The sequence below is a fragment of the Pristiophorus japonicus genome, chromosome 2, assembly GCF_044704955.1.
Source record: "Pristiophorus japonicus isolate sPriJap1 chromosome 2, sPriJap1.hap1, whole genome shotgun sequence".
Classification (NCBI taxonomy): Eukaryota; Metazoa; Chordata; class Chondrichthyes; family Pristiophoridae; genus Pristiophorus; species Pristiophorus japonicus.
Window position 1 is genome coordinate 319186246 of NC_091978.1, and position 26466 is coordinate 319212711.

The 26466-nt window shown below is 43.0% G+C and overlaps 1 protein-coding gene across 1 annotated transcript in view; it reads left to right on the forward strand.

The window, feature by feature from the left end:
• Positions 1-1753: 1753 nt before the first annotated feature.
• The window catches only part of fgf2 (fibroblast growth factor 2), a 145209-nt gene continuing 120496 nt past the window's right edge, over positions 1754-26466 (forward strand). Inside the window, exon 1 of the mRNA XM_070871822.1 lies at positions 1754-2368. Within this exon, the coding sequence (XP_070727923.1) occupies positions 2182-2368 (187 nt within the window). The 5' untranslated portion in view covers positions 1754-2181. The remainder of the gene's footprint in view (positions 2369-26466) is intronic.

Genomic DNA, 26466 nt, shown 5'->3' on the forward strand with positions numbered 1-26466 from the left:
GAAGTCGAGGAAGGGAAGGGAAGAGTTGGAGATGGACCATGTGAAGGTGAGGGATGGGTGGAAATTGGATGCAAAGTGAATGAAATTTTCTAGTTCAAGGCAAGAGCAGGAAATGGCACCAAAACAGTCATCAATGTACTGGAAAAAGAGGTGAGGGAGAGGACTCGAGTAGGACTGGAACAAAGAATGTTCCACATATCCGACAAAAAGACAGGCATAGCTAGGACCCATGCGGGTTCCCATAGCAACACCTTTAATTTGGAGTCAAAGGAGAAGTTGTTCAATGTGAGAACAAGTTCAGCCAGGCGGAGGGTGGTGGTGGATGGGAACTGGTTGGGCCTCTGCTCAAGGAAGAAGTGGAGCGCCCTCACGCTATCCTGGTGGGGGATGGGATTGGATGTCCATAGTGAAAAGGAGATGGTTGGGGCCAGGAAACTGGAAACTGTTAAAGTGGCAGAGGGCAGCGGAAGAGTCATGGATATAGATGGGAAGAGACTGGATAAGGGGAGAAAAAATAGTCGCGATAGGAAGAAATAAGATCTGTGGGCAAGAACAGGCTGAATTGATGGGTCTACCTGGGTAGTCCTGTTTGTGGATCTTGGAAAGGCGATAGAAACAGGCTTGGGGAACTATGAGGTTGGTGGCTGTGGAGAGAAGATCTCCAGAGGAGATGAGGCCAGTTACAGTCCGGGAAATTATGGCTTGATGTTCAGTAGTGGGGTCATGGTCCAGGGAGCGGTAGGAGGAGGCATCAGAAAGTTGGTATTCAGCCTCTGCAAGGTAGAGGTCGGTTTGCTAAGCAACAAGTGCCACCCTTGTCAGCAGGTTTAATGACAATGTTGGGGTTGGATCTGAGAGAGTGGAGTGCTGCAAGTTCAGAGGGAGGTAGGTTGGAGTGAGTGAGGGGAGCAGAGAAATTGAAATGGCCAATGTCCTGTTGGCAGTTCGCAATGAAAAGATCTAGAGAGGGTAAGAGGCCAGAGGGAGGGGTCCAATTCTGAAAACGGGAGAAAGGGTCAGCTATGCGGGGGTGGGGGCAAAGACTCCTGACCGAAGAAGTGCGCACGGAGGCGAAGGGAGCGGAAAAAGAGCTCTGCGTCATGCTGAGCTCGAAATTCACTGAGGTGGGGGCGTAAAGGGATGAAGCTCAGGCCTTTGCTGAGGACTGATCGTTTGGGGGTCAGAGAGGGAAAGGTCAGAGGGGCTAGCGAAAACATGGCAGGGGGTAAGATTGGAAGAAGGGACGGAATTAGAGAGAAGTGAAGGGTAAGAGGGGTGTTGGTGTTCAAGAGTTGTTGAAGCTTACAATCCTTGATACCTGAAAGGAAAAAAGCTTTTGTTAAAGCGCTGAGTATTTGGCCAGATTTATCACATTGTGCATGTGGAAGATGATATTTCCAATTTTTTTTGTAATTATACATTTCTTTTATAAGGCATGTTGAATTTGTTTCAAAAATTGTTTGGAGGTCAGCCACCACTTCTTTAAATTAAAAAAAAGTAAGAAAATGCTCCGTTGGTCACTCTTCAATTATTTAGTGAGGGAAAGTGAAAACAAACTGCATTAAACATTTCAGAAAAGAGTACCCCATTTATCATTTGGGGTTAGAGAAAGTCCTCGCCAGCCCACATGGAAGTGCTAAGAGTGATAGTGTCCCTTTAAAACCACTTGCATCCTTTGACAATTACTGCCCGCGCCGAACATGCCGCTTCAAACCGGCTCCCACAGGCACGCGTGCGCACTTGTGGCCGGCAGGCTGCGCACTTGGGAGACGGCTCGGGGTCCAAAAGTAGACATTTCCAGCAAGTGGCGTTTGCACTGATTTACAGCAACACACGCACATCGCCAAATACCGGGAATGATGACGAGAAAGCTACTTCCAAGTGATGGAATGAACCGTTCTTCCTTATCATAAAGTTCGCGTCATTCCTTGCCTGAATATTTTAGCGAAAAGCGGGGGGATAGAAAAAAAGTTATTTTTTTTAGGGACGAGAGAAAGGAAGGAGGAACCCAAAAAAACGTAACCAAGTGATTCGCGCTTTACATGAAGGAATAAGTGGAAGGAGCGGCGGTCACATTTGAGAAACGATCGCGGGAGGGGGAATAAGAAGTGCCCTCCCTCATTCGGAGAGCTCCGGGAGGCTGGTGGAGCGGGGCAGCTGGAGTCCGAGTCGGGCTGTGACATGGCGGCGGCGGCGGGAACAGGAGGGGTCAGCACCCTGCCGACTCTACCTGATGCCGGCAGCAACCCCTTCCCCCCGGGAGGATTCAAGGACCCCAAGAGACTCTATTGTAAAAACGGCGGCTACTTCCTCAGGATCTTGCCGGACGGCAGGGTGGATGGAACCCGAGAGAAGAATGATGGCAACAGTAAGTGCTGCAGATCCCACTCACGTCTTACTTCGCCAATCCCGGTCACTTTATGTTCCAGTTCTACAATACGAGAATTCCATCCTACATTCCTCTTAATTCACGTTTTTGTGTTTGCAGTTATTTACGATTCCCGTTATGTGATGCACATTCCGTTTTGATTCACTTATTTCTTCGGGGCTTCGATTCGAATCCTCAAACCAGCAATTACTCATATTATTGCGATGTGATAAACTTCAGTTCCAGATTGTTTCCATTCGGTTCCAATTGTAATTTACGGTTTCGATTTTTGTTGTGGCTCCCAGTTCCACAAATAGTTTCTATTTATTGACTTGATCCGATCCCCCCCGCAAGAAGTTCAATAAACTGTCCATCTTAATCTGCCATGACACAACAGTATTTCCTTGGTGTTTTGGAGGGCAATATTAAAAAGGCATCTTGCTGCTGCTTTAAGATTTCGTGCAAACGAACTGCTCTTTATCGTACCAGCCGTCACCTTTTGCCCACCTTTGCGAAGGTAGCTTTTAAAAGTTTTTTAAATATAGTTAAGGATTCTGAAGCCTTCTGAAAACTGATTAATTCCTTCTCAACTCAAAGCTGGTTGGGGCGGGGGTTGGTTGCCAAGCAACTATAAATAAAACACAATATAATTGACTTTTCTTCCCCGATAATGACTTTATTACCTCCAAGAGATTTTGGAAGTGTTCACAATTTTCTCAAAAAATTTTAAATACTATTTTACAGCTTTTAATTTAACCCGATAAATCTAGCATTTAAAAAAAAACGAAGTCCAACTCGTATCCCGATGAAAGGTTTCATAGATAATATCATTTTTTAAACCCCGCCCACTCTTGCATTCTTACACCCAACAAGTACATTAAGTTTTCTGCAATACAGCACTCGGAGAATCATCATGTGATAAGACCTGCGACTCTTAAGAAAACTAAATAAACAAAATGCGAGTGAATGATTGAATTATGTTTTTGGATAAAAACATAAACTATTTTAGTTCCCATTAGTAAGAGTGGCAGTAATGCATGATTAATACGTCAATAGGTAGGACGCTTACAATATTAAATGTCTTTTACGCCCACTTATTATTTATCTCATCTGAATCAGTCGCAGTCGAAATAAAATCATTGAAATGACATAGACCGCAGTTTGGATGTAGCTTTATAACATTCGTGTCAGAAACATAAGCTAAAGCAAAATACCTTGGTTGAGGTGTATTACAACCAAACATAACGAGAGATTTCGCTTTAGTGCCAGTTACGAATACAGATTTTGTTCCGGTCGTGGGGGAGGGGAATCCAAAGTTAGAGTTTAGATTTTTGTCATTGGTTTCTGTATTTTTCCGGTTTCCTCAATTGTTACAAGCTGTTCGTGAGTAATTGAAATTAATTACTTCCTTGGGTTGTCAAATGCTTTGTTCCCATTGAGGTCTTATTGCAATGAATTTGCATCATTTCAGTGGCAGAAATGCTGCGAAATTTACTCACTTTCTAATATTGTACTGACTTTCACAATTTTAATCTCCGCCCCCCCTCCGTTTCATAGGCAGGCACCAAGAGAGGGGGAATTAATTCGCTACGCAGGATCATTCGAACTATGTTTTACATTATTTTCTGAAACGGGTGAATTATCAATTGTATTATATTGGAAATCTCGACCAGATTTCAGACCAGCTGAATGTTTTAAGTGGTCAGCAGCGTAGGTTCTTTTTAAAACGGCATGTGGTGTTTGACGCTTTGACATGCTTAATGGAGGTTGCTTTGCATGGATTATTGGGAACATGTTCTGATAATCCTCATTTGGATTTACTGAGTACCAGTAAAGTGTAGGACAGGCATATTATAACTTTTAATTGTGGAGCTGTAGTACACATTAGTGTCTGCATTCCAGGCCTTGGAATAATCCTGAACAATGCCAAATGAGGTTGTCTAGTTTTGTTTTACTATAGGTAATGGCCCGGAATTTGTGGTCAATGGCGAAGTAAAGGCGTTCGCTGCTGGCTCTGAAGAAAGCTGCCCACATAGTGAGAAGTTTGCCTTTTTCGCCGCTTATTGCAGCGTTCCATAGTGGGAAATCCCTAACGTGATCTGCTGTAACATCAACACGCTGTCTAAGCAGTCAGTCACAATGTAGAAGTCTCACATACCGAGAAGCAGGAAATTAGGGCTTTTAAAAATGTTATGGAGAGCAAAACAATCATGTCGATCAGGTAGGATCTAAAATAATCTCGAACAAACTTAAAAAATATTTTTTTCATTTCTTAATTAATTTTAACCATAATGTTGAAAGTTGAGACTCCACAAAATTAAAATTAGTTTTTCAGGGCCATAATATTTGTTTAGCAGTCAATACACTCTTAAAAGCCCAGTTACCCTAATCCAACAAGGCCTAACATTTAAAGGAGCATTTAACGGTGATATTACTGTGGAAAAGCTCAAGTTTTCATCAGTTTCACTGATTGCTGGCTATGGGGAAGGGCCTAGAACATAGCCAGTGTCGGAGCAGTGAATAACTGATCGCAACTTCAGGACTTCCGTGTTTAGATGTGCATGTGCTACATCCTGAAGTTGCGGTCAGTTTCAAAGGGGTAATAATGGCGAATGCTGTTCGTTCGTCGTTTTCACCCACCTCAAATTCCAGCTCAATAGGTACCTGGTAACAATCTGAGGATTTCAGGCAATATAAACCTATAGCAGAGTTGAGGCAATTTATAACCATCTTGTGAATCCAGAGATAAGCACATACCCTTGAAATTGCCTAGTTTAAAAAAAAATAGTAGTGAAGTTCATGACTTGCTTTTTGTTTGGTGCAATTTTTTGTTGAATGCTGATGGCTAACCTGTTACGACCTCCACACTTTGATGATTTACTGGCTACATAATATAGATTATTAGTATAAATGGCTAGAACTTTTGTCATTCTTGTTGTCGGAATTCATTGATTTGTCCCTTCTAGTTCATAAACTTTTTGTTTCATTCTGTAGGTTTTGCAAGTAAATAGCCTAGTTAAGTTTTATCCGCAACGTGCTAACCATTATGACATTATATATTGTAGCAACCACAAACCAAGTGAACAGTAATATATCGACCACATTCAGGACGTGCACACCACTTGTACTGTACCACATGCAATGACGCCATCCCCTGACCTGCACTTTGTATTTCATGGAGATGATTGTTTAATTGAGAACATATGGCAGTGCCCAAGATACACAAACTTGTGATGTCACTGGAATTTAAGCAACCATAGCATTGACTTAGTTTCTAATGAAATTGTATTGTATGCTATCATTTTGCAGTTAATTGTAGGAAATCTAATGAGCAAGGGGTAGGATCCCACTTGCAGTGCTGTTCCTAAGTTGTATGAGGGTTAAAGGGGAATTAGATGTATACTTGAAAAGGAAAAAAATTGCATGGTTACTGGGAAAGAGTGGGGGAGTAGACTTTCAAAGAACCGGCACAGACATGATGGATTGAATGGCCTCCTTCTTTGCTGTATAATTCTGAGCATTGTAAAGTATAATCAGTATCTACCACCTTATCCAAGTAGTAGAATGGATAGCTTGCTGGCTTCAAGACAGAAAACAGAGAGTAGGGGTAAAAGATAGCTATTCACAGTGGCAGAAGATGGATGGTGGTGCTCCACAAGGATCAGTGCTGGGACCACTGTTGTTCATAACTTACATTAACGATTTTGACTTCGGAATCAAAAACACTTCCCAAATTTGTGGATGACACCAAATTGGGGGCGATAGTCAATACTACCAACAAATTGCAGGCGGACATTAATAAACTCGCAGAATTGGCATATAATTGGCAAATGAAGTTCAACACCAATAAATGTGAGGTATAGGTTGAGCTTCCGGAATTTGGAATGTTCTGGAATCTGAACACCAGGCTGATCCATGGCGGGGTCGTCCGGAATCCGGAAAATGTTCCGAAATCGGGACCCATTGCCGCCCGACCTCCCGCTCCGCCGCCGGATCCCCCTCCCCCACTTACCTTGGCTCGGGTGTTTCCAGATTCGGGACGTCGGAACGACATTCAAAAATCCTGAAATACCTGAACCTAGGCCCGGGCGTATCCGGATTTGGGACATTGGAAAGATGTTCCGAAATCTGGAAATACCCAAAATCAGAAACTGCCTCGGTCCCGGGGTTTCCGGATTTCAGATGCTCTATCTGTATTACATTTTGGTAGGAAGATTAGGGAGGTCACTTATTACTTGGAGGGTGCGAGTCTAGGTGGGGTAGAGGAACAAAGGGATCTTTGAGTACAAATACACAAATCACTAAAAGTTGCGACACAGGTTAGCAAGGCCATAAAAAAGCAAACCAAGCACTAGAGTTTATTTGTAGAGGTACAGAATTGAAAAGTAGGGAGTTTATGCTCAATCTGTATTGAACCTTGGTTAGACTACACTGAGAGTACTGTGTACAGTTCTGGTCGCCATATTACAAAAAGGATATGGAGGCACTGAAGAGGGTGCAGAAAAGATTTACAAGGATGATACCAGAAATGCGAGGGTAAACATATCCAGAAAGGATGAATGGGCTGGGTCTCTTTTTTTTTTTCTCTTGAAAAAAGAGGGGTGATCGAATAGAAATCTTTAAAATTATGAAAGGTTTTGTCAGAGTGGATACAGAGAGAATGTTTCTACTTGTGGGGAACAGCATAACTGGAGGTCATCAATATAAGGTAGACAGCAAGAAATCCAATAAGGAATTCAGAAGAAAATTCTTTACCCAAAGAGTGGTAAGAATGTGGAACTCGCTACCACAGGGAGTGGTTGAAGTGGATAGTAGAGATGCATTTAAGGGAAGGCTAGACAAGCATTTGAGTGAGAAGGGAAGAGGGTTATGCTGATAGATTTAGAAGAGGAAAGATAGGAGGAGGCTCGAGTGGAGCATAAATGCCGGCATGGACTAGTTGGGCCGAATGGCCTGTTTCTGTGTCGTATATCCTATGTAATTCAGTGCTGACTGTCCTAAACATATAATATGAGCTTTTCGAAAGACATGAAGCTAGTATTTTGATGCATTTTTGATGCATAATGTGGTAATGTTGCAATAATTGGGTATGTTTTTAAATATCTTGTATATTTCAAATTAAATTAATTATGGTATGAAATTGGTTTCTTCAGGTCCACAGTCTTTTTATAATGTGTAAACTGTAATGTGAATACATGTAGTACACTTCCCAAATAGTCAAAATATTTAAATCACCAAAATTATATTTGGATAACATGCATCGGTCACATTTAAAGGTCATCAATTTTGCAACACTCTAAACAGTAAAATGTTGCGTTCAAGATTTATTTCACTTCGTTATTTATGTAGTGATTTGATTCTTTTTACTGGTATACATGATTTTTCATGCGAGCACTGAAAAGTTACACTTCAATGTAAGAACTAAACCTTCTCACATAGATTTAGTGTGATGTGCCAAGAGTAGATTTTAGTTTTGGGCATTTGTAAGTTTTCTACCCTGTTACTGTTCAGAATTACTAGTCATAATAGATGTGAAACCTTGAACATTGCATTGTTTCTGGGCTATTTCATCTGTACTGTGAGAAACCAAGCAGAAAATTACAAATAATCACGAGGCACTAGTATTGCGAAAATATCAAAGATTTCATTTTTTTGTGTTTTGCATGTTAAGCCATTTAATAAAAATTCTGAGCTAATTATGTTGCTTGGGATGGAATTTTTTTAGGCTGTTAAAGGAACTGGGGTCATAGGGTGATATGAGTTGCTTGTCATTGGAGACTCAACAGTGAAGGTAACCCTCCCTGCTGAAGTGTTACACCAATGACAGCTGCAACAAGAACTACAAATTCATCGTGGAAGGGAAGCGAAGAACACATGTAATTTTGAAAGAGGGAAAGTTTTTTAATAGGGAAACCAAAAAATAAAGAACTTGCATTTATAGAGCACCTTTCACAATCTCAGCATGTCCCGAAGTGCTTAACAAGCACTGTATTGTTTGAGCTCAGTGTACTGTAACAAACAAGGCAGAAATTTACAAATAACCAGGAGACCAAAACGACCAGATGTAGGTGCACTTTGGTTTGTACTGAAGGACCAGCATAAAGTTCATTTACTTGCAATGAAATATTAGAAAGTCTAATTGTGGATTCCTGTAGGAAGTTCCAGCAAACATTTTCTGGAAAGATTTTTTCAGTGTTTTCAAAGCTCTCTGTTGCAGCTGCAGTACTCTAGAGCTAGCGAATGTGCTGAATGATTTTATCTAGTTGGATTTTTTATTTTAATATATAATTTATTATAACACTTGTGAACCTTTTCAAGAAACAACGTTAAGTGTTCTCTGATTTGAGCTTGATAAATTCTCCCCTCACCCTGGGTGGATTTTTCCACCTAAAGAGTTGCCAATAAAATATACAGTTTGTGGTTATAGAAGACTGCAGGCTACTGGCAACCATTGAGAACTTTATAATGTTCTCCATTCTGATTGGTTTGCAGTGATATAAGTTGTAATGTGATAGAATATTACAGAATGTGATTTCACCCAGATGTTTTGAGATTTTATAACTTCATGACTATCAGTTTACTAATGTAATGTGGAATGAGTTGTTGGTTCTCTCCCCCGCCCCCCCCCCCCCCCCCCCAACTCCAGAACTGCTTTCCGTGCACATCGCACGTCTGTCATGCTAGTTGAGTCAAAATGTGGAGGGAGGTATCTATGTACAATGCTGATAGTAAATTAGTCCAGAACGAGACATTATTGTAGTGTAATAAAAATGTATACTTTCCCTTTGACACAATGTGTCTCAAAATTGCAGAGTTGTCTGTATTAATTAAAAATTTAGTACCAAGTAGAATCGTTATGATTATGGAAACGTGCAAGGGATTCTGTCCTAGGCATCCGTGTGCTTGTTTTAATGTGCCTTTTTTGAAATCGGGGAATGGTACTTTTAATTTGTCGGTGTCCTATTTTTAAGGTGACCATTTATTGGCCCAGAATTTTTGGTCAGTGGCATAACTTAATGAGTGCGCCGCTAAACTCCGAATGGAATCCGCACTTAACTGCTGCACGCTTCGAGAAGTTGCTTTGAAATGCTGCAGAGTTGCGCAGCATAGTGGCCCACGGACCCCAGGTGTGCGTAAGCGAACCTGGGATCACAGGAGGTGGTGCTCTTTTCACTAGCCAATCAGAAAACATTTCAACTCGACATCAATAAACTTGTAAATCACAATCATTATATTTATCTGACAAGTACCTGTACCATACTTGGCTTTAAAAAGCACAGGGAATACGTTGGAGTAAGTACAGTTATTTACTGGAAGACTCTGCAAGATTAAAAAAAGAGATTAAAATGATGATCTCCCTCAAACCAAGCCTTTACAGCGGTTCTTTTATGTGTTTGTGTTTAATTATGATCATCATCAGGCAGTCCCTCGAAATCGAGGAAAACTTGCTTCCACTCTAAAAGTGAGTTCTTGGGTTACTGAACAGTCCAATACAGGAATTACAGTCTCTGCCACAGATGGGGACAGACAGTCGTTGAAGGAAAGGGTGGGTGGGACAGGTTTGCCGCATGCTCCTTCCACTGCCTACGCTTGTTTTCTGCATGCTCTCGGCGACGAGACTTTGCTTAGCGCACTCCTGGATGCTGCTCTTCCACTTAGGGTGGTCTTTGGCCAGGGACTCCCAGGTGTCGGTGGGAATGTTGCATTTTATCAAGGGGGCTTTGAGGGTGTCCTTGAAACATTTCCTCTGCCCACCTGGGGCTCGCTTGCCGTGTAGGAGTTCCGAATAGAGCGCTTATTTTAGCAGTCTTGTGTCAGGCATGCGAATAATGTGGCCCACCCAACAAAACTGGTCAAGTGTGGTCAATGCTTCGATGCTGGGGATGTTGATCCCCAGCATCGAGGATGCTAACGTTGGTGCGTCTGTCCTCCCAGGGGATTTGCAAAATCTTGTGGCGACATCGTTGGTGGTATTTCTCCAGCCATTTGAGGAGTTAGGGAAATACCACCGCTGGAAGGAGCACTTCGAAGATCTCCTTAACCGAGACTCTGCCTTTGACTCGAGTGTCCTCGACTCCATCCCGCAGCATGCTACCCGCCACCATCTCAGCAAAACCCCAGCCCTGCACGAGGTAGAAAAGGCCATCCGCCAGCTCAAGAACAACAAGGCATCGGGAGCGGATTGAATCCCCGCTGAGGCACTAAAGTATGGCGGAGAGGCCATACGAATGCATGACCTAATTTCTCATCTGGAAGGAGGAGAGCATGCCAGGAGATCTGAGATGCAGTAATCGCAACCATCTTTAAAAAAAGGGGGCAAGTCTGACTGCGGCAACTACAGAGGAATCTCCCTGGGAAAGTCATCGCTAGAATCCTCCTCAACTGTCTTCTCCCTGTGACTGAGGAGCTCCTCCCGGAGTCACACTGCGGATTTTGTCTACTACGGGGTATGACAGACATGATCTTTACGGTGCGACAGCTGCAAGTAAAATGCAAGGAACAGCACCAACCCTTGTACATGGCTGTCTTTGACACTGTCAACCATGAGGGACTATGGAGCATCCTCTTTAATTATTATACAGTGTTCTCATCCCTACCGCCCCCCCCCCCCCCCCCTTACATTATGGAAACATGCTCCTGCAAACCGGTTTACACCAGCTGTAACATTTTCCAGCGTAACTGATGCAGAGTAAGTGGCAATTAGCCCTACTTTTTGCCAGCACATCATTTCAATGAGGACTTGAAAGTCACAACGGATCATCTGTCGATTTGGAACGTGACCGATCGCAAGTTTGGGATTTAGCTCACGTGGAAATCTCAAACTTGTGACTAATTTCAAAGGTGGTATGATGGTGTCAGAAATTAAGGGCCATTCTACCCAAGGTGAGAGACGATTTACTAAATTTCCCCCTCTTCCTCCACCCCCCCCCCCCCCCCCCAAGACATTTTAAAACCGTTGCTTTGTGCATCATTTCATCCATGGGTTTAAACTCTGCCTAGATTGATGGAGCAAAGGTAGAGCACTAGTAAATGTTAGAGAACTATGAAAATGATTTAAGGAGGTCTCAATTCTGAGACAGCATAAGACCCTCAATAAAAAAACTACAAACAAATTTGCCTAGGTTGTAAGGGCACAAGTATTTTCTATACAATAAATAAACATATTTAAAACTGGCATAGAGCATAAAGAAGTTTATTGGTGAAATTGTACACTGTGCCATGGAGTGTTGCGATGTAATCGTGTGCTCATGATTCCCCTTATGGTGAGTTCCTGATGTCAACTGTTGATGTGATACTTCTACGTACCTTAAATCTTTAGCTCAATTTCATTTCATAGTGCTAACCTGCTTTGTGTTGTAAGGCTGCTTGAATTTTCTGGGGGGGTTCTCTGGTTCTATGCACTGGTCTAGCCTTGCTGATGCTGCTCTCATAATGCATTACATGTCTCTATCCTTTTGCCACCAGGGGTTGACCATTTTCATGGTACTGGGAATCTAATTTGCTCATTGAGAGTGAAGACACTCTAACTTTGTGACTGTAGTCGTTTCACTCTCTGATATAGGAAAACTCAGCCTCCATTGACACTAAAATGATACTTAACCTATCAAAGTTGCAGAAGAGCAACACAATAAGAGTCATTGGGTCAGACAGAATTGAAACTGAAACAGCAAAAAATATTGCAAGTGCATATAAATAAGATGCAGAGAACATTAAAGACCAAGAGTAACTGTTAAAGTTCAGTTGTTTTCTAGCCCCGTTCTCTTGGTCAGATAACCTCGTGATTTCAATAGGCAATCTGTGTCCCTTATGACCTGAAACCAGTATCTTTTGCTCTCTCTCTTATTGAGCTAGTGTAGCCCAAGTCTTCAGATATAACTTTGAACATGGTAAATTGCTTGCTGGAACTCATACAGGATGCTTATAACACTTCTTGTTTATCTCAAAGCTAAAAAGGCAGAAAATATCTCAAAGATCCATTTCATACAGACCAAAACTACTGACTACATTTATGCATGATGAGATGATTTACAATAGATTTAACTGGGCTTGGGGTTTTTCAAGAGTTTCTGATTCTCCAAGCTCCTTCTTCTGGAAAACTCTTGGAAGTGGCAATCTCCTTGTGGCATTATGTAAGTGATGCTTAGAGTTGTGTACGTGCCCAACTCTGTTATCCCAATATGTGAACTGTTCAGCATTAGCACTCTCGCCTCATGAGACAGAAGGTTGTTGGTTCAAGTCCCACTTCAGAGACTTGAGCACATAACCTAGTTAACACTCCAGTGCAGTACTGAAGGACTGCTGCACTGTTGGAGGTGCCATCTTTCAGATGAGATGTTCAACCAAGGCCATCTGACCTCTTGGGTGGACGTAAAAGATCCCATGGTACTATTTTGTAGAAGAGCTGGGGAGTTAGATTTAATTAAATTATTCACAACACGGTTATGGACAAAATTAGCTGTACCCTCACTTACCAGACTCTTGTTGATGTATTTATCCACCTGTTTAAAATCACATTGTTGTTGTCTGTCTTAATCCTTTAGCTCATGTTCATCGTTTCCTCTGCCTTAAATCTGCAACAATTCCTTCTTCTTTCTTCACATCCTCCTGTTTGAGCACCTTAGCTAGAAATTATATTTCTTTTATTTTTCCTCAGCAGCTAAACAATCTATTTGTTTAGATATAATTTGTAACTTTTGTTAGGGCCGTTTCATTGCTGTGATGGGCGGAATTCTGATGGGCGATTTTGAACATGGGATTGTGGGGAAAATGAGCAGAGATTTGAGAGGCAGCAATATGTTCAATGACTTTGGAGAGGAAAAGGAAATTGGAGATGTGGCAGTTTGTATAGGGTTAAAGGTGCAGGAAGTGTGTCTCGTGGACAAATTGAGCTGGTAGATGTAATGGGGGGTGGTAGGAGAGAAAGATATGGGTTCAGGACTAGGGAGTTTTGGCTTGGTGAGCAAAGTGGGGGTGGTGGAAGAGAGATAAGAGACAGATAATCTCAATCTTGTGATAAAAGTCCATGAGCTCCTCACACTTACTGAAGCAGAGGGTGGTGGGAAAGGGGTTTAAGGAGATGATTGGTGGTAGAGAAATGAAACCAAGGGTTATCTTTGCTCTCCAGGATCATCCTGGAATAGTGTACAGTTTTACACTAGTGTGCCCTGATTGGATCACATCAAGTACTATCAGATTTGGTGGTGGATGACTAAACCAGTTGTGTACCAGGTATACTAAATTCTCCCACCTTGGACTTTGCCAGCAGTTCAACAATTACCGCTCCTCTCCGTATTTCCCTCCAGAATGTCCATTCACTCGCGAACAAGGCCCTTGCAACCCACAACCTAATAGCCAGAATGTCAATGTAATCATTGACATTCTGGCTATGACTGAAATTGGCTCACAAGTGGCAACATCTTGCTTATTACTGAAGATTACTCAGCCGGCTATACTTTCCACCAGCTGCTCCACCAAAATGGTCATTATGGCTACATGGCCTTCATCACCAAATCACATTTAGGTCTCTCCCCATACTCTTGTACTACTTCTTCGAACACCTCACCTCATTCCACAGTCTTGCCTCTTTAAAATCGTCATTATCTACCACCACCCCAAGTCCTACCCTGAGTTTCGCATTGATATATCACATCTCCTTTCCTCCTTCAGCCTGTGCAGAAATGTTTGCTGCCACCACAAGGATATCAGAGAGTATAACCTTACGAAGGACAGATGTTGTAACCATTCTATTGACTCAATATTTCTGGAGATGTGGCTGAAGTTTGTAGAAAGTGTGACCAATGTCAGAGTATGGGTAAACGGAGGGTAGAATATCGCAACAAACCACCGCTACAACCCCTATCCATTATTTACAAACCTTTAAAAAGGATGGGCATAGATATCTTGCGTCCCATGCCTGCCAAGAGTCTGTCATGAAAACAATGCATATTAGCCATGGTCGACTCTGCGACTGAGTGTTCAGAAGTAGCAACTTTTGACTCCATGGATGTGGATGTGGATGTTGGAGCTGAAGCAATGTAAGACATGCTCATTCCAGTTGGGTTACAAAGAGATTTTGTCTGGGGCAATGTTTTATGTCACTCTACTATGGCAAAAGTGCCAAATATAAGAACTGTAACTCACCTTGTAACACCTTTGGATGAATGAGCTGGTAGAGGTTTAATGACTGACGTATGCTGAGTTAAGATCGGAGCACTGGGATAAATCATTGCCATATTTATGCTTACAGTGAAGTACCCCAAGAATCTATGGGGTTCTTGCCATTTGAATTGCTCTACAGCTTCTAGTGCATGATCCATTAATAGTAATCAGAGAGGCATGGTTGGGGAGGATCACTGACTACGACAAATGTATAGTCTCTGCTTGAATTGAGGGATGATCTGACTAGGTTTGTCAAGTATGCATGAAAAATAAACTAGCACACATTTCCTTATTTGTGATGGTAATAAATCAGCAAATAGTACAAGAAAATAATCCAAACTGAAGAAAACAAAGAGGGTAAGAAAAGAAGTGAAAAGAACAGTGGCTCAGAGATCTGCAGTTCAATTTCAAGCAACAGTTTTTCTTGCCATACGCTTTCTGGAACGTGGATATGTTCGCTTTGATGGGGGCCCAATGAAGGGTCTTGTGCAGGGCTGCAGCTGGGATTTGCATTGAATTTGAAGGCCAACCACTTTTGGGCAATTGTTCCTGCAGAGGCTTGAAAACTGGTGGTTGCACTCCCAGCACCTTGAGCATTTTGTGACATAACTTAAACAAAGGGGAAAATATCCAAGCATTTTTAAAAACTGTACGTAAAACTGTAGTCTGAAGTGCTGCCAGATAAAGTGAAATCAACTATGCAGTTTTGTAGACTCCTGTTCACTGACGTTAGTGCAACACTGCCAAATATATAATCTGTGCCTCTTCTGCCAAACATACTAATGTGTACGATTCTGGATTTCTTTTCTTTTCTGTGCTGGATTTAAGTTGGAGTCTCCTTGGTCAAGGGCAGTTTCCTGTTCTAGGCAACTTATTTAATTATTTGTGTGTGTGTGTCTTGGCATAAAATGTCCCATATTTAAAATAATGGATTTTGTTTACGTAACATATTCTAGAATCAAATGTGGAAGATAGAATACGAACCTCAAAAGTCGCATTTCTGAATTATGTATCTCTCAAAGTTCAATACAAAGGGAAAGTAACTATTTTCCAGGATTTCTTTGTTCATTTTAACTCTATTATAATAGAAGTCTGTGCAGTGATGTTACAGTACTTTCTCTCGCAGGTACCAATAAAATAGGACAGATGATTTTTAACTAATTGCATTGGTACTGCTATAGAGCACTGAATATAGTTTGCAACCACTAATGTCTTGGTGGATAGGAAGTAACGTAATAATATGATTTTAATACCCTCCTAAAGGGTTTTACTTTCAACTTTATGGGGTTTTTGCTGAAAAGACAATTGTAGTGCAAGGATGTGACTTGTAAACCAGATTTTAAGGTATATTCTGATGAACAAATCTTTGCCTGTATTCCTCAATTTAACTGAAAGAGAGCAAATACTACTACCTCTGAAGCTATTGTTTTCTGCAGAGTACTTGATCATCTCTGTCCATAAGTGTTCAATCCAATTCCTGACTGGAGAGTTACTCAGCAATTTTTTTTCTCTTTTTTTTTTGAAGTACAGGTGCAGCATCCCAAATCCGGAACCCTCGGAACCGAGGCCATTTCACATTTTGCGCTTTGCCGGATTTTGGAACGTCTTTCTCATGTCACGAATCCGGTAACACCCGAGCCCAAGTTCAGGTCTTTCTGGATTTCGGAATGTCAGAAAGGGGGGTGGGGAAGGGGGTGCTTGTCGATGAGCTGTTTGTGTTCGGGGGGGGGCCTCGCCGCCGTGGAGTTGTTGATGGGGGGGGGGGGGAAGAGAGGGGAGGGAGGGGGGAAGAGGGGAGGGGAGGGGGGAGGGAGGGGAGGGAGGGGAGGGGAGGGGGAGGGAGAGGGGAGGGGAAAGGAGGGGGAGAGGGGAGGGGGGGGAGAGAGGGGAAAGGAGGGGGGGGGGAGGGGGGAGAGGGAGGGGGAGGGGGGGAGGAGAGGGGGGGAGGAGGAGGGGGGGGAGGAGGGGGAGGGGGGGGAGAGGGGGGGGAGAGGAGGAGGAGGAGGGGGGGAGAGGGGGGGGAGAGGAGGAGGAGGGGGGGGAGAGGAGGAGGGGGGAGGGGGGAGGGGGGGAGGAGGAGAGGGGAGGGGGAGGGGAGGAGAGGGGGGAGGGGGGGAGGAGAGATGGGGAGGGGGGAAGAGGGGAAGGGGGAGGAGAGAGGGGGGGTGGGGGAGAGAGAGGAGAGAGAGAGAGAGAGAGGGGGGAAGAGAGGGAGAGAGAGAGGGGGAGGGGGGGGGGGGAAGAGAGGGAGAGAGAGAGAGAGAGGGGGAGGGAGGGGGGGGGGGGAAGAGAGGGAGAGAGAGAGAGAGAGAGAGAGAGAGAGAGAGAGAGGGAGAGGGAGAGAGGGGGCCCGCTGCCAGGAGGAGTTCCTTGTCTGACCTGAGGTAGTCTGGTGGGGTCGGGGAGGTCGGGCCGGGGTGAAGTCGGTTTTCCAAGGAGGGGGGAGTCCGGATATCGGAACATTTTCCGGTTTCTGGACGACTCCGCCACAGATCAGCCCGGTGTCCGGAACATTCTGGATTCCAGAACTCCGGATTTTGGAGGTTGAACCTGCATTATTCAAGATAACATGAACTGTTACTCGGAGTTACATATTGTACGTATGTTGAGACATTTCTTCTAAGCTCAGTGTTTGAATTTTTTTCAGTGAATTGCAGAGGAATTTAATCTGGTGTCAATTTGGGACCAAATTTCCCCAGGAGTTGCTCTTTTTTTTGAGCAACTTGATTTTCTGGAGTATCTTTAGTTGCAATTCTGGCCATTTAATTTGCGCCAGTGTAAGTGAGTTAGTTAGATTTTTTTTCAAAAGGGGGTGTTACCAGCCACTTACTCCTGTTTTGGCCATTTAAGCAAGTTTAGCCAGCTAAAAGTTACTCCAAACTAACTTAGGCCAGCGTAAGTGGGCACTCTTGTACGTTCAGAAAAACCTTGCGGTGAGTTAAGAAATCAGTGCAGGCAGCCAGAGATTGGCGGGGGGGGCGGGGAGAAGGGGACCTTGCAAAGCACTAAACACCTTCACATCAGCATTAAAGAAGCATAAATACATTTAAAGCACCAAGCACTAAACAAAGCAGTACATTTGCACCAAGCACTAAACAAAGCACAAAAAGTAATAAGCAATTAATTAACAAATAAAAAAATAGAAGGAACCCTGCACCTAAAGCACCAAGACCAAAGCAATCAATCAATCAATCAATCAATCAATCACACATTAAAAAAAATAGAAGTCCTACCTTAGGGAACGCAGCGGGCCACCAGTGAGGGAGCCCATTCGGCCAGGGCTAGAGACGGCGTGCTTCGGGCCACCCCCACACAGCCTGCAGCGCGCACTCTCAGATTCGGCCTGTCAGGAGCTACTGCACATGCGCGCAGACTCTAGCGCGCATGTGCAGAGGTCCCGGCACTGTTTTTCAGCGTGGGACTTGGCTCCGCCCCCAATCCATTGTGCCACACTATGCCGCCACCGAGGAGAGGCTGGGGAGCGTCCAGAATCGGGAGGAAGATTTTCGGCGCGCTTGGAGGCGGACAAAAGTGGCGCACCTCGGGTGAGGGCACCAGAAAAACGGATTGGGGAAATTTGAGCCCATTGTATGGAAAGTTACAGAAACGTGGTTATAATGTGCTATAGATTTGTTACTTTTACTTGCCTGTTTTGCATTGAGAATATAGCTTTTTTTTGCAATAGTCTTTTATTTAATTTACACTTTTCTCAAGGCAGCTAGTTGTTTAAAAGGACGATAAATACATACCTGGAAAACACAGGTTTTAAGGAATATGGCGAAAGGTGGGATAGTGGGGTAATAGTTAACAAAATGGTAGAGCAGTATTGATGGACAAAATGGCCTAGTGTTCTCACTATCATTTGATCCCTTCTTTCCATAAATATTTATCTTAATTGTCGCTTGAAACTATTTATATTGTTCACTTACGTGGTCATTCTGGGCAACTTGTACAACTCTGTTATCCTTGCTTTGAAAGCATTCCACCTGACTTCATCTCACTTCAAAAATTGTGGGTTTGGGAGGTGCTGTCAAAGAAGCCTTGGCAAGTTGCTGCAGTGCATCTTGTCGATGGTACACACTGCAGCCAAGGCGCGCTGCTGGTGGAAGGAGTGAATGTTTGGCTGTAAAGTGCTTTGGGATCACCTGAAGTCATGAAAGGCGCGATATAAAATGAAGTTTTTTTTCTTTCACTTTTAATCCCATTTTTAACTTGTGTACTCTGGTATTTGAATCCTTTGCCACGAAAAAGTGGAATAATCTTGAAAGCATCAATTAGATTAACTCTAAATCTCGCATCCTAACTTTCATAATCTTTCATTTTAACACAAATTCCTGATGCTCAAATGCTCAAAATTGCCTTTCATGCTAATCCTTTATAGACTATTTGCAAAAATGAGAGCATACAGAATTGAAGGTAATGTTGTGACAGATCAGTAATTGTTTGGGAGATAGGCGACAGAGTAGGGATAGAGTTCATTCTCAATTAGCGGGATGTAACCAATGTTCTCCAGGGATCTGTACTGTGGCTTCAGTTTTTCACTATTTGTTACAAGATTTAAATAAAGGAATAGAGAATTGATTATCCAAGCTTGCAGTTGACACTAAGCTCGGAGGCACAGTAAGGTGAATGAATGCAAGCACGAAGTTGCAAAGGGACACAGACAAAAGTAAGTGAGTGGGCAAAACTATAGCAGATTTTATTTTTCCTCGTTCATGGGTTGTGGGCATCGCTGGCAAGACCAGCATTTATTGCCCTTGACAAGGTGGTGAGCAGCTACCTTGAACCGCTGCAGTCTGTATGGTGAAGGTACTCCCATAATGGTGTTTGGGAGGGAGTACCAGGATTTTGACCGAGGAAGGAACGCCGATATATTTCCAAGTCAGGATGGTGTGTGACTTGGAGGTGACAGTGTTCCCATGCGACTGCTGTTCTTGTCCTTCGAGGTGGCAGAGGTTGTGAGTTTGGGAGGTGCTGTCAAAGAAGCCTTGACCAGTTGCTGCAGTGCATCTTGTCGATGATACAGTTAACACTGCAGCCACGCTGCTGGTGGAAGGAGTGAATGTTTAAGGTGGTGGATTGCGTACCAATCAAGCCGGCAGCTTGGTCCTGGATGATTTTGAGCTTCTTGAGTGCTGTTTGAGCTGCACTCATCCAGGCAACTGGAGAGTATTTGGTCACACTCCTGACTTGTGTCTTGTAGATGGTTTTGGGGAATCGGGAGGTGAGACACTTGTCGGAGAATGCCCAGCATCTGACCACCTCTTGTAGCCACAGTATTTATGTGGCTGGTCCAGTTAAGTTTCTGGTCAATGGTGACCCCGGGATGTCAATGGTGGGGGCTTCTGAGATGGTACTGCCATTGAATTTGAAGGGGCGGTGGATAAACTCTCTTGTTGGAGATAGTCATTGCCTGGCACTTATGTGGCACAAATATTACTTGCCACTTATCAGCACAAGACTGAATATTGTCCAAGTCTTGTTGCATGTGGGCACTGACTGTTTCATTATCTGAGAAGTTGCAAATGGAACCGAACACTGTGCAATCATCAGCGAACATCTCAAATTCTGACCTTATGATGGAGGGAGGGTCAGTGAAGCAGCTGAAGATTCTTGGGCCCACGACACTGCCCTAAGGAACTCCTGCAGTGGATGTCCTGGGGCTGAGATGGTTAACCTCCAACAACCACAACCATCTTCCATCATGCTTGGTAGGACTTTAGCCAGTGGAGAGTTTTCCCCCGTGATTCCCATTGATGGAGTTCAGTATGGAAAATGTGAGGTTATCCACTTTGGATCTGAGAAAGACAAATCGGAATATTTTCTTAGTGGTGAGAGGCCAGCAACTGTACAAGAGCAAAGGTATTTAGGTGTCCATATGCACAATTCACTAAAAAGTACACAGGTACAAAAAGTTATTTTTAAAAAATTGCATAGGATAAACAGCACAGAAATTGGCCATTTGGCCCAACCAGTCAATGCTGGCATTTATGCTCCTCTCGAGCCTCCTCCCTCAAATGCTTATCTAGCCTTCTCTTGCATGCATCTATACTATTCGCTGTGGTAGCGACTTCCACATTCTCATCAATTTCTGTGTAGAGGTTCTTTTAAATTACCTATTTGATTTCTTGGTGACTATATTAATGACTCATAGTTTTGCTCCTGCTCACAAATGGAGCCAGTCTCTCTCTGTCTACTCTATCAAAACCTTTCATAATTTAAAAGACCTCTATTGGGTCACCCCTCAGCCTTCTCTTAAGAGACCCAGCGTCTTTATCCTTTCCTGATGGGTATAACCTCGCATTTCTGGTATCCTCCTTGTAAATCTTTCTCTCACCCTCTCCAGTGGCTCTATATCCTTTATATAATATGGCGACCCAGAATTGTATGCATTGTGGTCTAACCAAGGTTCGATACAAGTTTAGAATAACTTTTCTACTTTTCAATTCTATCCCTCTAGAAATAAACCCGAGTGCTTGGTTTGCTTTTTTTAATGACCTTATTAACCTGTGTTGCTACTTTGTGATTTGTGTATTTGTACTCTGCTCTTTTACCTCATTTAGATTTTTCTATTCCAAATAATATGTGACCTTATAAAACTTCACATTTATCGGTGTTGAAATTCATTTGTCAATTCCATGCCCATTCTGCTAGTTTATTAATGTCTTGTAATTTGTTGCGGTCCTCCTCAATGTTGAATATTCCCCTCTGCCCCCCTCTTGTAATTTGGTGTAATCCGCAAATTTAGAAATTGTGTTTTTCACTCCAGGGCCTAAATCGTTAATATAAATTGTGAACAACAGTGATTCCAGCACTGATCCTTGTGGAACACCATTACCCACCTTCTACCACTGTGAATAATTACTTTAAACCCTTCTCTCTGCTTTGTCTTGAAGCCAGCTAGCTATGCATTCTGCTACTTGTCTGTTGACACCGCCTGCTCTGACCTTATTCATTAGTCTATTATGTGGCCCCTTATCGAAGGCTTTTTGGAAATCTAGATAAATTATATCTACTGCATTACCATTGTCTATCCTCTGTTACCTTTTCAAAGAATTTGATGAGGCTGGTCCAGTAAGACTTCCCCTTTCAAAATCCATGCTGACTCTTCATTATAAAAATGTTATTTTCTATTTCCTCTTTTCGTAGGATTCCATTATTTTTCTTATAACTGATGTTAAGCTGACTGGTCTATAGTTCCCTGAACATGTTCTATCTCCATTCTTAAATATAGGTATTACATTAGTTATCTGCCAGTCCTCTGGCACTACACCTTTTTCTAAGGAATTATTAAATGTGTAATAGTGTCTCTGCTATATCCATAACTATTGAACATTTATCTCAAGGACGTTGGAATTAAAAAGTGAGGAGGTGATGCTTCAGTTGTACAAAGCCATCTGGAATACTGCATTTAGTCTTCGGCACTGAACCAGAGAGAAGATATATTGACCGTGAGAGCGGTACAGCACAGATTAACCAGAATTATACCAGGGCTTAAAGGGTTAAATTCCAAACACAGGTTGCATAAACTTAGTTTGTGTCTGCCAAAACTGCTCACTGCATTGCAGGATGATCCTGGAGTAAAGATAACCCCCGGCTTCTTTTCTTCATGACCAACATTCTTCTGTGACTCGCCTCTGAGTCAGAAGGTTGTGGGTTCGAGCCCCACTCCAGGGACTTGAGCACATAAATCTAGGTTGACAATCCAGTGCAATGTTGAGGGAGTGCTGCACTGTCAAAGGTGCCGTCTTTAGGATGAGACGTTAAACCGAGGCCCCGTCTACTCTCTCAGGTGAACGTAAAAGATCCCACTGCACTATTTCGAAGAAGAGCAGGGGAGTTATCCCTGGTGTCCTGGCCAATATTTATCCCTCAGTCAACATAAAAACAGATTGCAGTTTGTGGGAGCTTGCTGTGTGCAAATTTTCTGCCATGTTTCCACATTACAACAATGACTACATTCCAAAAGTACTTCATTAGCTGTAAAGCACTTTGAGATGTCCGGTGGTCATGAAATGCGCTATATAAATGCAAGTCTGTCTTTCTTTCTTTAAACACCTCTCCCCTGCACCAGCCATTCTCGTTTCCAACAAAAAGTGAGAAGCGCATGAACTACTTTGTTAATAAAATTGAGGTAATCTATTCTGCTGTCTCCGCCTCATCTTTCCCTTCTCCTTGCCACTCTTTCTCCGTCTCCTCTTATGCCCTCTCTGAACTCATCATCCATGTGGCCCACCTCCTCCTTTCAACCCAATTCTCACTAAACTGCTGACCACCCATCTTCTGTTCCTGGCCCTGATAGTAGCTGATACTATAAATTCTCCATCTTCTGGTCCAGTCCCGCTCCCTTTCAAATCTGCCATCATCCCTCTCTTCAAAATAAAACACCATTGTCCTCTTTGTCCTTGCAGACTACCACACCGTTTCCAACCTCCCTTTTGTCTCCAAAGTCCTCCAACATGTTGTCACCTTTTAAATCTGTGGCCATCTTTTCCATGGCTTTCCAATCGGGTTTCCATCCCTGCCAGAACACTGAAACTGTCCGAAACATAGCCACAAATGGCATCCTCTGTGACCATGACCAAGCTGCCATACCCCTCCTAATCCTTCCTGTCTGCAGCCTTTGAAACGGTTGACCACACTATCCTCCTCCAACACTGCTCCTCTGTTGTTCAGTTGAGTGGACTGCCATTGCCTGGTTCCACTCTTACCGAGTCCGTCATAGGCAAAAAATCACCTGCAATAACTTCTCATCCCGTCCCACCCCCACACCGTTACCTTTGAAGTCCTCCAAAGATCTATCCTTGGCCCCCTCCTGTTTCTTATCTGCATGCTGCCTCTTGGTGGCATCATCTGAAGACCCAACGTTAGGCTCTACATGTATGCTGATGACACCCAGCTTGACCTCGTCATCATCTCTCTCAATCCCTTCATTACCTCCGTGTTGTCAACTGCATGTCTGCCATCCAGTCCTGTGGTGTACCGAAATTTCCTCTAATTAAACATTGGGAAGGTCGAAGCCATTGTCTTTGGCCACTGTTTCTGACTGAACCAGACTATTTGCCACTATGACATTCTATTTGACCCTCAGCTGAGCTTCCAACCCCATATTCTCTCCATCACAAAGCCACCTACTTCCACCTCCATAATATTGCCCATCTCTGCCCCTGCTTCAGCCCATTAGCTGCTCAAACCCTTTATGCTGGTAATTCTCTGGCTTGTGTTTAAAACCAAATTCATTATTGCTTTAAGTTTCAAGTGTGCTTGTAAATTCTTGCAGCCTTGTATTACAAGAGCTTACATAAAATTTTATATAGTTAGAAGTCACTGCTTGGGTCAATCCACAGAACTGAAATTTTGGAAAGGTCTGTCGTTCTAAAAAATCTCGACATATTAAATCCTCTTTGAGAGAATTGCCTCCATAGGAAAATTGCAATTGGCCTTCAGTGGAGGGTACATTTTAGTTCATGGAAAGATTCCAAACAATTCTTTCAGTGTAGACGTATAAGGATTGTGGTCTGTGCATAACAATTCCACTGAGGGGAGCTGCTTTTCAAAAATGTTAGGGTACACTTCTACATATATAAAGAATAAACAAAACAAAGTTAATTCATTTATCTTAAGTACAGCACTATTTGTCTTGTTTTGAAATAAATCGGGTTTGAATTTAGAAAACTGAGCTAATTTCTGATGATGTGATCAGGCTAATAGTTTGGAAAAGTACAGGAATTTAACCCCCCATCCTCCCCACAGGTGAGCAAGGGTTGGGGTTAAAATATCAGGATCGAGCAACCAACCCTTTAAATTTGCAGAAATCAGGCCAGTGACGATCCTGCAAAAGGTGGGTGGGGGCCGAACTAACATTCCAAAGTCACGGCCTGATGACATCATTGCCGGCGCAACTTAAATTTAATTGGAAATGAGGGGGAGACCCAAGCTGTCGGCTGCCTAGCAGCTGCTCTGTGGCGGGAGCAGCCAACTCCCGGAGGTAAGTGCTAAAGATCTGCACTTTTAGCACCCCTTGTGGGCCAGGAGGAGCAGGAGTGCTCACCCCTTGTCTCACAAGGAAGCCTTTGGCCTCTGCCGGCCTGATCACTAGGGGTCCCTTCTTCCACCACTTCCTACCCCCCCCCCCCCCCCCCCCCCCCCCCACCCACCCCAAACATGATGGCCCGAAGCTGATGCTTTCTTCTGAGTGCTGGGGATCATTCTCATGGGTCTTTGGCTGTTGGGTGGGAGGCACACCAACAATATTTTAATGGGGCCCATTTCCCCCCCCCCAGTTCCTTTTATGTTCTTTTTCAAATATTTATCCCCTTTCCTTTTTAAATTTAAGTTTTAGTCTCTACCTCAATAGCCACATGTGGTGAAGGATCCTATGGTCTGATAGCCCTCCATTCTAAAACTTCCTCCATTTCCCATGTACCTTCTCTCATCTGTCCTCTCAACCCCTGATCCCTCATTCCCCAGTTTTCATCTCCACACCTCTCTTGAGCTGGTCCTTAGAAATCCAATCATTATCATTTTCTAATGTATTTCAGATGCTCCTAAGCTACAATATATAAGTATGGGAAACTCTGAATAATGCATAATAAGAAATAGAAGAGGCACTTGATGAATGAAAAGCCCTCCTGCTTGTGGAGCTTCAGTTAACCCAATTGCGCGGGATATTAAATACTCGGGTGAGGAGCTAATTCTTCATTTGCCCCCCCCCCCCCCCCCACCGGACTTTCCAGCAGTCCAGGAAACTCCTGCCAAAAATGGGAGGGCTGGAAATTACTGTCCTGGCACCCGGTTAAAATTGTCTCTGGACCTGTACACCTCTCCGATCACCAGAGCCTCCTGTTTACTGAATTTAGCTGTATAGGAAAATGCTGGTTACTATGGGAAGGGTTGCTTCATTATATGTTGGGGAATGAGATGGTGTATGAATGTCATGGCTCCATTTATTTCAGACTCTGGAACATTCTCTTTGGATGTAACATTCAATCTTAGAGGGGACCCTTGAGTGCAATTGCTAGAGTATATTTTCACTAATCAGGAAGCCCTCTAGTGTTCAATTAACAATATGCAAGCACAATATCTATCGGGGAGGGAAGCTGCCTTGAAATGGGGCTAGATATGGGTGAATGCTTCAGAATGCTTCAGAACATAGGAGTCTTTTCTGATTTGGGACCGACACTTTTTCTTTAATTTGCATTGATGCCAAAGTTTAAAAATGTTTTTTATGCAGAAAATGTTTCCTATCCAGATTGTGTAGATTTAATCAGATTTTGGGGGAATCTGATCTCTTTACAATTAAATGTAGCAACTTTGGCTGTAATTTTGTTTGACTGGCGTTCTATATTCTTGTACATGTGACTTTAATTGTGCCTCTTCATTGTTGCCGTAGCTGGTGCAAATTGTTAGACACTGATGCAAATAAATGAACTTGGTTACTGCTATTGCAATGTCACATCTACAATTGCTTGTCTCATTGCTAATACAAAAGTATTTTTTGTATGGGAAATAATGGAAATATAGAGGTGAAGTTCCAGTTGTCGTCATTAGCTTTCAATCACTTTCATGTATACTGTGGAGTTGGTGAGGCAGCTTGAATCAATTTTTACCCTCTTTTTATTATCAATGGTGGGTATCATGGCAGATATTGAACTATTGCCCAATGCGAGGCTGTTGCTTTAGTGGTTATTGCCTCTGTTTCGCACCATGTTTGTTGTGGCCTATGCAGTGGACATTCAATTTGAGAGTCTCATATGAAATTTTAATTGAAAAGAGTTTTGTTGTAGATAGATGAGATAAAAATATTTCTTTCCTTTCCTAGTGTTCATGGCTAAAAAGCCAATTTTGAGATTTTTTTTCCCCTAATTTTTTAAAGTTTTGGCTTAAGCTGAAAACCCAAAATATATAATCTAGATATTTATGGAGAATCGAACCACGTC